The following is a 13,232-nucleotide window of genomic DNA, read 5'->3' as shown; positions in this document are numbered from 1 at the left end:
AAAAGTGCTCGTAAATCTTTTCACAGATAGAATTCTGTGAAGATAAGTTAACTCAAATAATGCAAGTTACCTTGTTCATTTTTGGATTTTACTGTGATTTGAAACAAAACAGTAACTGAAGTATATTACACAATTGTGACCAATAAATGCACGGGAATGAGGTACGGTTCCTCTTGGAACTCTCGACCAGAAATATAAATACCCTTGTATTAATTATGATGTAGTTAAATATTATTTACTTAAAAACATATACCAATGTTTTTGTTTTTAACAACAACAGATTAGAAGGTCTATGTTTTGAATTATAAGTAATTATTAGAGGAGAATCGTTTATTCTCATGAACCAATTATGTCGAATAAGATAGTTTGAAGTTTTTAAATTTCTGTTACAAAAATAGTTTTTGTCATTAATTATGAAACAATGAAATCACTCGTGAAATTAATCCAGCAGCAGAATATGATGCTATGGCTATAATGTAAATGATTTCTTAACATGACATTGGCTATAACATAAGGGATCCGTATGTGACCATAACTAAAATATAATAAAACTTGCTGTAATAAAAACTTATGCTTATCATTTAAATTGATTGTTTGTGCACAGAAAACAAGTAGTGAAAGGACGGGTTTGAATTTTTGAACCATTTTCTACAGAAAGACTGTGGTATGGTAACTCAATTCGTTCGTGAGAAGTGTCAATTTCTTTTAGTAATTAGATCGCAACTTACTGCAAAGATTGTGATTATTAAAAATACAAAAACAGTAGCTACTAGTCACAACAATAGAAGAATTGCGAGCAAAACAAGATTTAATCAACTATTAACGAATTGACAAGGTGTAAGATATACGAAAGAATTTTTCGCATAGTGCAAAATTATATTTTGCTTGGTATAACTCTACGTTAATATTTAGAGCGTATAGATGTCACTAGAATCAGATTAATATCATAATGCGACACGAAAGATGCATATGAAGCACCTGAGTAAGGTCAGAGATGCAAATTTGTGCGGTATAGTTCCTATTTTAAATTTGTCTCCATATCTTCTTTATGAGAATAACATATATTTAAAAATAAATCGCACATGGTATTAACTGTTTTGAAAACAATTATATCCGGATTATTATTACACGTCTATCGATAGGACAGAAGTAAGTCTTCGGGTTAACAACGCTAGAATTAGGGATTCGCTTCCCTTCAGTGGATACAGTAGATGGGCAGATGTTGCTTTGTTATAAGAAAACACACACACGTTATTACACTATCGTGTTCTAGATACAAAAATAAAAGACGGTGACAGTTTTAAATATATATAAAAACGATAAAACACAAATCATACAAAACACAACATATTTTATATATGACATAAACTCTATAAGAGAAGAACCTGAAAGTTGTACAAACCTTTAAATTCTAAAACAAAGTTTAAACCAATTAACTATTGCCCTAAATATAGTGGTGTAAGTGTACCCCCCATTACAAGTGCGGGGGCGGGCGAGTCAGAAAAAGACCCGACGAAGGGAGTAGTTACATCGCTGACTTAATCATAACTTAACATAATTATTTATGACACTACAAAACGATTCCTGAAACACAATTTTATATTTACAAAAAAGCGCTGTTATTTTATATCTAATTATAGTAATATCACCAATAAAACTATTAGCCTTTGTATATATTTTCAAAAAAATCTTCAATTGTCGAATTCTGTTTTGCATCGTTCTATTTTCGTACGTTTGTTTGGGTAACGTAGTTTCTTATCACGTTGTTGTTGTAGTTGTTAGCCTGATCAAAGTTTGATTAGTTATTTAATTTTTACAACCTATCTCTTCATTGAAAATGTTTGCCACACAACGGTATGCTGAGCATAACTGCTCCTAATTTAGACGTGATAGACTAGAAGGTAGACGGATAGTCAACATCACCCACCTCAAACTCTTGGACTTCTTCTATTTGACTGAACAGTGGGACTTACTAATCTCTATAGTACGGAGCGCGTTCTAGCGGCAACAGGTTACAAACCCTGAACTCTTGAGCTGCACAATTTGTGCACACTATCCAATAGGCTACGCTCGTCCCTAACTAACTGTCCGACTACTAGCTATTTTATATTCTCTCTTTCGACTACTAGTCTACTACCATTTTTGGAGATCCTCCGTGGTTCGTCTAAACGTTAAGGGCTTATAGCAGCTAAAACCCATGGTTTGATCCCATTAATGGGTATAGCACAGAGGATTATTTGAATAGTAAAGTAGCTTTCTTTGCTAACAAGAGGACCAATACTCATATACATGTCTGCACTTAGAAAGACAAGTATTTCTCAGGATTTCCATGAAAATAGTAATACTTGAGTAGTAGAAGAATTAGTAATTACAATTTAGTGAAAAATGATATTAAATTAATAGCTGGACTAATGTGATCGTACAAGCTACTAACCATGATAGCAATTTATACTTGATAGTCAGAACCTTAACTACAAGATTCTTATCATATACCTTTTGAAGGTGAAATATGTTTTACCTTGTAAAGAGTTGTTTTTTTTTACACTTGTCTACGATTCCAGCTTCTCTGTCTTTCTTGTTATTAACCGAAAAAAGTTTATTGATGTATGCTCATTTAAAATCGTGTCTCAGGATTTTAAAAGTGTCATACAAAAGCTCTGAAATTGTTTAAAGACTAGTCTTAATATTTGCGGCCCGGCATGGCCAAGCGCGTTAAGGCGTGCGACTCGTAATCTGAGGGTCGCGGGTTCACATCCGCATCGCGCCATACATGCTCGCCCTCCCAACCGTGGGGGCGTTATAATCTTACGGTCAATCCCACTATTCGTTGGTAAAAGAGTAGCCCAAGAGTTGGCGGTGGGTGGTGATGACTAGCTGCCTTCCCTCTAGTCTTACACTGCTAAATTAGGGACGGCTAGCACAGATAGCCCTCGAATAGCTTTGTGCGAAATTCCAAAAAAAACAAAAAACTTAATATTTGCTCATGCGTAGTTATTTCCCATCAAAATTGAATGAGTAAAAGAGTTAATGCCTTCATTAAATATTTTACGACTGGTAAATTCTGAGTTTTCTTTATATTTACGTGATCTCGGTCAATCTTTAAAGTCACTGAAACTGTGGATATTAAACAAAAAAGGTGCAAAGGGCTTTTAACCCAAATATGACGGAAAACTGTTTTCCTACTAATGTTTTACCAATGTTTTCCTACTAATGTTTTACCAATGTTTTCCTTTTCGTGACTCAATTCACCTAAAATACCCATGTTTTACCTCTTTCTAATCTTTATGCTGCTGTATTTTATTTTATTTCCTGTTTCATGAGTCCTGTTAATTTATTTTTGCTTCGTAATTTCAGTGTTTGAATACCGTTCTTCTGACAAGATACTGTGAAACACTTTCACTGTCCTTATTTGTTTTATCTCTTCATAACTTTGCCTTTTTGACTTTTTTCTCTGTTTGATTTACATACATGCGATTCATCTACGTAACTTCATTATTTCGCTGTAAATTTTCGTTTCTCTCTTTTTGATATAGTTTGTCTCTGATAGACTATTTCCTTAACACTATTCTTACTGGTAGTTATACGGCTGCTTTGTTTTCCAATAGTAAGTCACCGAAAATACGATTAAATCCTAACGCTTTAGACATATAAATGTGAAAACTGTCCAAACGTCTAGGGTTTTAACCTTTATATATAAACCAGTGTGTGTGTTGTTAAGTACTTATGTGTATGAATTTGTTATTTACCCTTTTGTACTTTACCTCTATTAAGTTTGAGGTAATACGGTTTAAACTTTCCTTTATGTTCATGTTGTTGTCATTATTAAAATCAAGTTTGTATGTTCCCTTGTTTCGCACTTCTTTCTAACTACTTGTCTACAATTTTTACTTTGCCTCAAACAGGATTACTACATTTACTAGTACTGTTTATGAACTATAACTAGAGCGGATGATATTTTGTCGATAAAGGCATTCATTCGGTTGATCATGGCCTATTTTTCACAGTGTGTGATTATTAACACGTGCGTCAATCACGAGAGATGACATATAATAGTGTCACGCAATAATGAACACCTGTTTAATCATGGGTGATGAAACGAAACAGTGTTTATGCGACAAACAGGTACACTCGTCTAAGTGATGAAATGAAATAATGTTTATAGGACAAACTGGTAGACACATCATGAACGATAAAATGAAGTCGTGTTTGTACGACAAACATATACAGTCATCATGAATGATAAAATGAAATAGTGTTTGTACGGTAAATAGGTACATTCATCATGAGTGCTTGTTTGTTTGAAATTAAGCACAAAGTTTCACAATGGGCTGTCTGTGCTCTATCCACCACGGGTATCAAAACCCGGTTTCTAACGCTCAAGTATAATGTGATAGTATAATAGAAACCTTTTGATTCCTGGCCTACGATAGCTTAATTAGTGACCCAGCAGATATTAAGACTGCGGCCTTACTAACGCCTGATAACCCGAGTATTTGGCGTTGAACCTTTTTCAAACCACAGGTCGTGATAAACAACACACAAAACAGAGAACACACTATATATTGTGTAAAATGTGCGTTGAGTAAAATGATGAAATAAAGAAGAGAAAGCAGAACGTTTTTCATGCAAAACATGTATTGATGTCGAATTATAGTATAAAACACAAAAATCTGAACTTGTTTGATCTATGACAAGCATTGTTGTGAGATTGAAAGCTACAAAATACATCAGAGAACGTTTCGTGTAAAAAACGTGTATTGATTTAAGATAAAAATAAACATGATGGAATTTAGAGTGTATACCATGTGAAACACGAATTGATGCCCTATAATAAGAAACAAAACATGAACAAACGCGTACCATGTAAAACACATTGTCGAAAGAAAAAAAACAAGTTATATGATAAACATATATTAATGTAAGATAATAAGAACTACGTGTTACAAATACGTTTTTTGGTGTAGCGTAATAAGAAAAAAAGACAAATCACAATATGTATCGTGTAAAATATATATTGATGTGAGATGAGAAAATGCAATGTAGACATTAGTGCATGCGCCACGAGCACAAAGCAACGTTTATTGTGTGATTATTGAGAGTTTTATATACAACGTTTTATGATCTAAATAAAATGTTCCCATCTCTTACAGAGGTAACAAAAGAGATCTTTAGTTCATCAAAGTTTAAGCACAGCGTGTTAAATCAGGACCCTACTGTAGAGGAAAACTATTAAAAACATATGACATAAATATGTCAGTTCATTATATTCTATAGTACAATGTCGTATCATTCTGTTTCTAATCCTCTGCTTTTTTATGTGTTTTTTACAGTGGAACCATCGACAAAACTAACTATGAAGATCTGCCAGAACAAGCACTAGTCATCAATGTTTTAGGGGTTTCGTTATTAACTCTTGGTATTGTAATTACATACCTGGTTCGGAATAACAGCTTCAAACGCTCTGCTACGCTCATCATCAACTAAATCCTACATTTACTTCCATTAACTGAATTTTAAAAGTCACTACAAGTTAACCTTTGAGTTTAAGCTGTTCTCGAATATAGTCAAGTTTTAATTCATTTGAACACTACCAGAACTATTTAATTATTTGAAACTAACATTAAAATTATTACAACTCTCAACTAAATAAATATCGACGATATGGAGTACTCTTTCAGTCAAATAATCTCGGATTTACATATTAGACCAGTTTCTATGTGAAGAAAGAAAAAGTTAAAATTACCATCAAATATAAATATGAACTCGTATAATATGACTCGTTATACATAAACGCTTTGCCTGTAGTGTTATTACCATCATTTACTAAACCTAGATGTAAAATTTATTTCATTATGAATTTAGTGTCAAGATTAATATAAATTTATGCCATTATTATGATCTGTTGAACCTAGATATGACTACTCTCCTCAACATCTAAATTTCTTCTGAATCATGCATTAATGATACTGTGATAGTTGACTGTGTGACTAAAGGTCGTTGAACTCTGCGAATATAGGGGCGAAACACTAACTCCACTTATCTTTTATTTTAAAAAAAAGGAAGAAATGAAAATTGTGGTAAGAATTAGAGAATTGAAAAGAAACCGAACTTTTTTTATAGCCACTATCTAAGTACTGAGTATCTGTCGCTTAGTAAACCCGCCTCCCTAACCTATACTAAAATCGTACCATATTTGGTTTTCTTAGTTGCATATAACAATTAACGGCTAAACAAAAAAGTTTGATTTTCTGTTCAAGAAAATATGGGCCTGGCATGGCCAAGCGCGTAAGGCGTGCGACTCGTAATCTGAGGGTCGCGGGTTCGCGCCCGCGTCGCGCTAAACATGCTCGCCCTCCCAGCCGTGGGGGCGTATAATGTGACGGTCAATCCCACTATTCGTTGGTAAAAGAGTAGCCCAAGAGTTGGCGGTGGGTGGTGATGACTAGCTGCCTTCCCTCTAGTCTTACACTGCTAAATTAGGGACGGCTAGCACAGATAGTCCTCGAGTAGCTTTGTGCGAAATTCCAAAAACAAACAAACAATCAAGAAAATATATACAAAAAATATTATCATATGTGAATGGTTTTCTTCTTTCCATTAAAACAACTCATTTTTCAATGCTTAGTCATTCACTGAATTTGCCCAGATCATTCCCAAATGAAAGAAGAAATTATAAATTGTCTATTTCTACCAATGGCTGCAGTTAATGCATTTAGTAGTCTTCTTATGTCCATCTAGGTTATTTAACTGGCGGCATTTGCGACAGTTCCGACAGGCCTGCCAACCACCAGGCAGGTGGTTTTACCTATTTCTTTAGTGTTTAATACCAATAAAGTATTTGAGGACTAGTTTTAGTCATCGAGACCACACTCAAAATTCTGTGTGAACCTCCACTGCAGCAGAGTTGAAAACCGCTGTTGTGCAACAATTATAAAAGAAACAATTTCCGGTGTTACAAACATATCGCAGTGTTGTATCCAGTTTTAAGTATTTTCGACACACTATACAACAAACGTAAACACTTTTCTTTTCTTTATTTTGCAACGCAATGTAATCATAAGAAAATTTAAGTTATATTATTTTAGAAAAAAAAAAAGGTTCTTAAATAAAATCCACCGAGGTTTTAAGAAAATAAATCTCTTTACTAAAAATATGACATAAATATGTAAATAATAAACTTTAAAATACCATATTTATTTAATAATACTGCTCTCCATATAAAAAGAAACAAAAAATACTACGAACTTTAATCATTGATAATTCACGTAAGAAGAACTCCAATGTTCTAATTAAATTTACATTTGGTGTTGTATTAAACTTACCGCTTTTCATTATTTCTTATTAAGTAATCATTATTCTCATTTGAACGTAATCGAATTAGTTTATATTAATTTCTGTCTTACGAATTTTTCTTTAACCAAAAAAAAATCATAGGACAATATGATCATCATATATTACAATTAGTTTAATTTCTACATGAAAATATTTATTTGTTTTTATTCAGTTAACATTTAAAATTAAATGGGGATTAATTTGGAAGAACAAATTACTTTTGTTAAAAACACATAAATACAGCAAAAGCGATAACATTTTGTTTTCACATTAGTCGCAGTGGTTTCAAAGATTGTCTCCATGGGCAAATATGGGTATTACTTTATTCATAACCAATAAAATAGATTGAAGTTATATGTGTAACCCTGTAAGTTTAACTTCATTGGACTGATAATGAATGGAATGAAAAACATAAAAACGTTTTTATTCAACATATTTCGAGAATGTAGAGTTAATTTTGTATTAACTGTTACAAAAATTATATTTTATCTTAAAGTAGCAAGTTTGTTTGTTTTGAAGTTAAAACACAAAACCACACAAACGCTATCAGTGACCTGCCCACGTTTTTCGAAACCCGGTTTCTAGTCTTAGGTAGAAGAAATTAAGTGAAAAATACAAGTAGTTAATGGAATTAACACAAAGTTGCATGTAAAAACTAACTAAATTATGTTATGATATTAATAAGATAATTAAAACCTTTACTAACAAATTGTGATTTTATAAACCTCAGATTAGGATTGTTTGTACGCCTTTTATAACTATTTTTTAAACAACTTTATACGGTGTTTCTTTAATTAGTTGGATTGATATCAAGTAACAATAAAATGTGCAGAACATTTCAAATATGCACTTTTATCGGCAACTAATGCATGTTTCAAAAGTGTAATTTCTTGTCAAATGCACTACAAAGTATAAATGATTAACATACATATGTGCTTAAGCCTAATCCTAGTCCTCACGTGAGTCAGCTAAAATCCGAAATTCGATTCCAGTTGGTGAACAGATCACAGATAGCGTATTGTTTTAGATTGGCGCGAAAACAAACCCTAACCATACACGCGTAGAACACGAAACATCAACCGACAATAGACATATTAATGTATTTCAGAACGGCTGGTATGAGAACAAATAATTTTATTGATAAGCAGAGAACAACAGGTTTTTATTAACCTGAAGGTTAATAAGGTAGGATAGGAAGATCGAAACGTTGTTCTCTGCTTATCAATAAAGTGTTAATACACACACCAGCCGTTCTGAGATACATTTTTATTTCAAGTGGGTTTCTCGTCATCAAGAACAGGCATAATAGTTTTGAGTAGAGTAATTCGTGATAACGTGCAAAACAATTTTTGAATAGGTAAAAGATGCAGCTATATGTAAACTGTATTTCTTAGTACTTATTTTAAATAAAAATTACGTTTTCTTTTATATTTTCATATATATATATATATATATATATTAATTTTTTCATGATATTTCTTTACTATAAATATTTTAAGTGCTAACTTATCAGTTATATAATATTTTACTGTTTATTTAGCTGTTTTGATATTCACACAAAACTTTTACTGAGAGGTTTATTTTGAGTAAAATTAATGAGTGTGTGTTTATTTTACGCTTTACATTTTATCCTGCATTCTTCTATATTCACAAAGAAATGAAATGTTTCAATTAATCTGTGTGTTTTAATTTTTAATAATTCATTTCAAATTGTAATTATGCGAGAAATAAAATATATCATGGTTATTGACTTGTAACTATAGTAAATTAACCATAATCCAGCAGGCACACTTCGTTAACTAAGAAACATAATGAAATAAAAAATTAAAGAAAACGATATCAGTGTTATTGCCCCTTGTGGCTCAGTGGCAAATATATAAAGGCTTACAACGCTAAAAATCGAGTATCGATACTCGCAATGGACACAGCACTGATAGCCAGCCAGTTTTGTATCTTTGTAACAAACAAACTCTACTTTTCTAGCACGGCTTATGGTAAAACGATAACTGTAACTCATGTTGAGATATAGAAACAACGCAGTCTTGACCAAAAATGTTTACACATTGTTCTATATTTATATTATTGTCTACATGCATGGATTAGTTATCGACTAGTAACTCAGAAAGTATCTTATGATTGGACAAATATATACGAGTTGTTATTTTAGTCTGTATGAGTTGTTTTGAGCATTTAGAATTTATAATGTTTCAATTAAAATCTACGATACATAAGTACTGTCTATCTATTTATATTTTATCAATTTTGAACATACTTATTGATAAGATAGTTTGTTTCTTTGAGAGCAAATCTATACAATGGCTAACTGCACTATATATGTTGCAAGTATAAAATTACAAATTTTAACACTGTAATCCCTAAGACTTAATTCTGCGCCACCCGATAACTTATCAGCAAAATAAAAATCTAACCAGCTGCATCACTTTTTAAGTAAAAATGTCAAATAATGGTTGTTATACTTTTAAAACGATTTGCCGAAACAATACCATTAAACAAAAATTAAATGTTTGCAAAATATATACCTCATTCCTCGTATTATCAGAATAATCACCCAAAATAAATACTTTTTTAATTTTCATCTATTGTTATTTATTTACCACAGTCCTGCGGGGGTACAGAGTCAAATCTTGAGATTTACAACGCTAAAATCAAGAGTACGATTCTCCTCGATGGACATAGCAGAAATCCCGACGTGGCTTTGCAATAACAAAACACACACACTTATTTACTATAACACTTTCAAAGATGTTCCACTGACTAAGTATTGTTGAGAGTTATGTAAAATACTTGTTAAATTTAGATTTGTAACAAGATCTGTTAATAGGATCAGTGAAAATGCATCTTTACGTTCGAACAAAGCTGCTAAACTATTTTTGAATAACAGAAACACTACAACTAATCAGATTGTAATAAACCATTTAAAATAACAACAAAGTAGCGCTAATATTGTTGCAAAGCCAAGCCTATTTTCTTTTAACACCAAAATATTTTAATGCGTATAACTTGTTTTCGTAAACGTTACCTTTAACTCCACATTAAAGTTTAAAATCCACTTAAATACATACCCAGGAAAACATATTTTAGCTTAAATTTAGCAAATCTTGTTTTGTTCGTTATTTTTTATCTCAGTCATTCTCAATATCAATTCTAAAAATAACAATTTCATATTTTTTCAAAGTGATCATCTAGTATCAACAAACAATCATTGTCTTTTTATAGAACAACATTAATTGATACAGTTTATCTTGTTGTCATGAAGTCTCGAAGCTAGAACATCACCTCTCAAATCGCGTAACTTTTGATTTAAATTTTAGCATTCTATATAATTTTCCGGACTAAAATACGACAAGATTAATAAAACTTGATATTTTTTTGTACAAAAGGAGCTGGAATCGTCAAAAAATACAGAAACAAGTGAAATTAAGATGCAAAGATTATATTTTCATGCCTACATTTAGATAATCTACAAAAATGTTTATGTTTTCCACCTTTTTTATTTATGAAGTCAAAGGTTCAAAATTATGTGTTTTTTTCATATTCTCTGATTGGATTCAGAGAGACTTTCAAATGAGTTACTAACTTTAGCTTTCCTTAAGTAAACAAGGTTATGTGGGTATTAATAGTTCTAGTCTCTTATAATAATATTTTTAATTAGCTAGTTAACTTATTGTTTGTCAGTCAGTCAAACGATAGTTTCAAATAGACGCTCTTGACATTCTATGTCTATAGGCCAGTTATTCTAACAAGAATCAATCACTTTTGTGTGTGTATGTTAAAAACTAAAGGGCTTATTGACAAATTTATGACAGAGTGGTGGTTTTGAAGAGCAGATATATGACACAGCTTTTGCAGAAAATGGCATAGATTTCACGAAGGATTTACACAGGTTTCTAAATAGATGACATAGTTTTCAGCTGTTTTTCGCAGTGCTGTACCAATAAGTACCAAGTAGAAATTCTTTATATTTTTACTTTCATAATAACCTTAAGCTAACAGACGGATCGACTCGTAAGTTTACTACGCTCTTAAAGTTGTTATTATTCTCGTGCTTGCTACTAACACTATTTAAAGTGTTATTGTCGCTTTTGTTCACTCTAAATTTACGTTTTTGTTGCTTCACGGTATCAAGGGTGAACAGATTTAGGATGTAGCATTGGTTTCACTGATCAAAGTTTAAAGTTTTTAAAACTTAATTAATAAAATACAAGTTATTATTCGGGTTTTACATAGAGTATTTAGATAAATTAAATCAACACGACACTTAATATTTTCGTTTCCTTAATCTCACTTCTGTTTTCTCAAGATGGCTGGTATGAGCATTAAAACTTTAAGTAAATATAGTACAGAATAATGTGTCGGCCTTCTTAGGCCATCCTCAGGCTAAAGTTGTTCTGTACTTTATTTTAATTAAAGTTTTAATGCCTGTACCAGTTGCCTTGAGAATAAATTTTCATTTTCACTTTTTTCACACGCATTGACAGGAGTTTTTCTAATAATGCCTTCTTCGGCTCTCGTCAGTTATACACTCACATTTAATTATCACTTGACCAATAGTTTATTGTTTAGTTATTGTATTGTTTATTTGTAGTGATGATAGTGAAAGTAGCATTATACATTTGTTCTATGTCTTGTCTTCTTCTTTGCTGCTTAACTGTCGCAACTCGTATGAATATCTACATCCAAGCCTGAGATCTGAGAACCTCTAATTTTTAGCAGGTTAACTTCTCTCCTTTGACGGTTACCTACAAAATAACACGAATATTTGAAATGAACAGCTTTTTAGATGATCAAATGGTTAAAAGAGTGGAACAGAGTTTCATCTATTGAGGAATCTAGTCATTAGCATTTATACTTCTCTGACTGAAATATTAAGTGAACCAAAAAAATCCACCATTTTCAAAATCTCAGTAATTAACTGCAATGATCTATATTTTCTAATACTTAACGCTTACTTATGTGATGGTTAGCGGCCCACAAAGAACAGACGAAACTGTAAGGAAGTATATCAAAACGTTTTCTAAAAACACTTTAAGTGAATAATATTTTCTTCAACCTTGCACCCATGTTCTTCATATCACAACTTCTCAAATTTGCAATTAAGTTGCATGAATTACAACTCTTGTCTAATATCGAATTATTTTCTGAACACATTTAAAGATATATTTCCGGTAAACACAATAAAAATAGAGTTTTATTCGTTAATTGTGCCAAATTTGTTTTCGTTAATCTAATCTGATTCTCCAATAAAGGCAATTTTTACAGATATGCGTTTATATCTTATTGAAAACGTTTGTTTTTTGTCATTACAAAATATTTACCTAATTTAAACGAAACTGTCTTATGTAAAGCTACAATTACCACACTGCTACAATTACAAAACTTCTACAACTGATAATGTAGATCATTCTCGAGGGCACATCAGGGTTGGCGTATTGTACCTTCCGATTCACAATTCAACAATAGGGCACGCCTGGTCCCAATAAAAGACAGGATGTAAAGGTGATACCTATATATTATATCTTTAACGTTGGTAATAACCCGATCATGAGCCTGTGGTTTGAAATTTGGATTGTGGACCTGAGGCTCCAATTATCTTTTCTCACAATCGACAAAAAAAGTATAAAAAATTGTACAAAGTACTTTAAGATCATAGTTGCATTATAAGAGTGAAGCTCAAACCTTATTTATCGGTCAGACAAGTACAGCTCTCATACAAACTTGCGTGAAATAAAACAAACAAACGTTAGAAACAATCATATACTGTCGCAACATAAACTGAAGATTGGAATGTTTATGTTCATTAAATTAGCTTTACTAATTGTATTCTAGTGATTTTCTGGCATAATATTGTGTGTAGAATTTGTGATTCTAGATGGCACTAT

General features: G+C 31.8%; 1 protein-coding gene across 3 annotated transcripts in view; it reads left to right on the top strand.

Moving 5' to 3' along the window:
• The window catches only part of LOC143252748 (plasma membrane ascorbate-dependent reductase CYBRD1-like), a 31,085-nt gene extending 24,821 nt beyond the window's left edge, over positions 1–6,264 (top strand). For all 3 annotated transcript variants that reach the window (XM_076505369.1, XM_076505367.1, XM_076505368.1), the window contains one exon: positions 5,331–6,264. In XM_076505369.1, the coding sequence (XP_076361484.1) occupies positions 5,331–5,484 (154 nt within the window). In that variant the 3' untranslated portion in view covers positions 5,485–6,264. The remainder of the gene's footprint in view (positions 1–5,330) is intronic.
• Positions 6,265–13,232: the final 6,968 nt, after the last annotated feature.

The sequence above is a fragment of the Tachypleus tridentatus genome, chromosome 6, assembly GCF_004210375.1.
Source record: "Tachypleus tridentatus isolate NWPU-2018 chromosome 6, ASM421037v1, whole genome shotgun sequence".
Lineage (NCBI taxonomy): Eukaryota > Metazoa > Arthropoda > Merostomata > Xiphosura > Limulidae > Tachypleus > Tachypleus tridentatus.
Note: the sequence above shows the minus strand (reverse complement) of the source record. Positions and strands in the feature narration are given on the sequence as shown.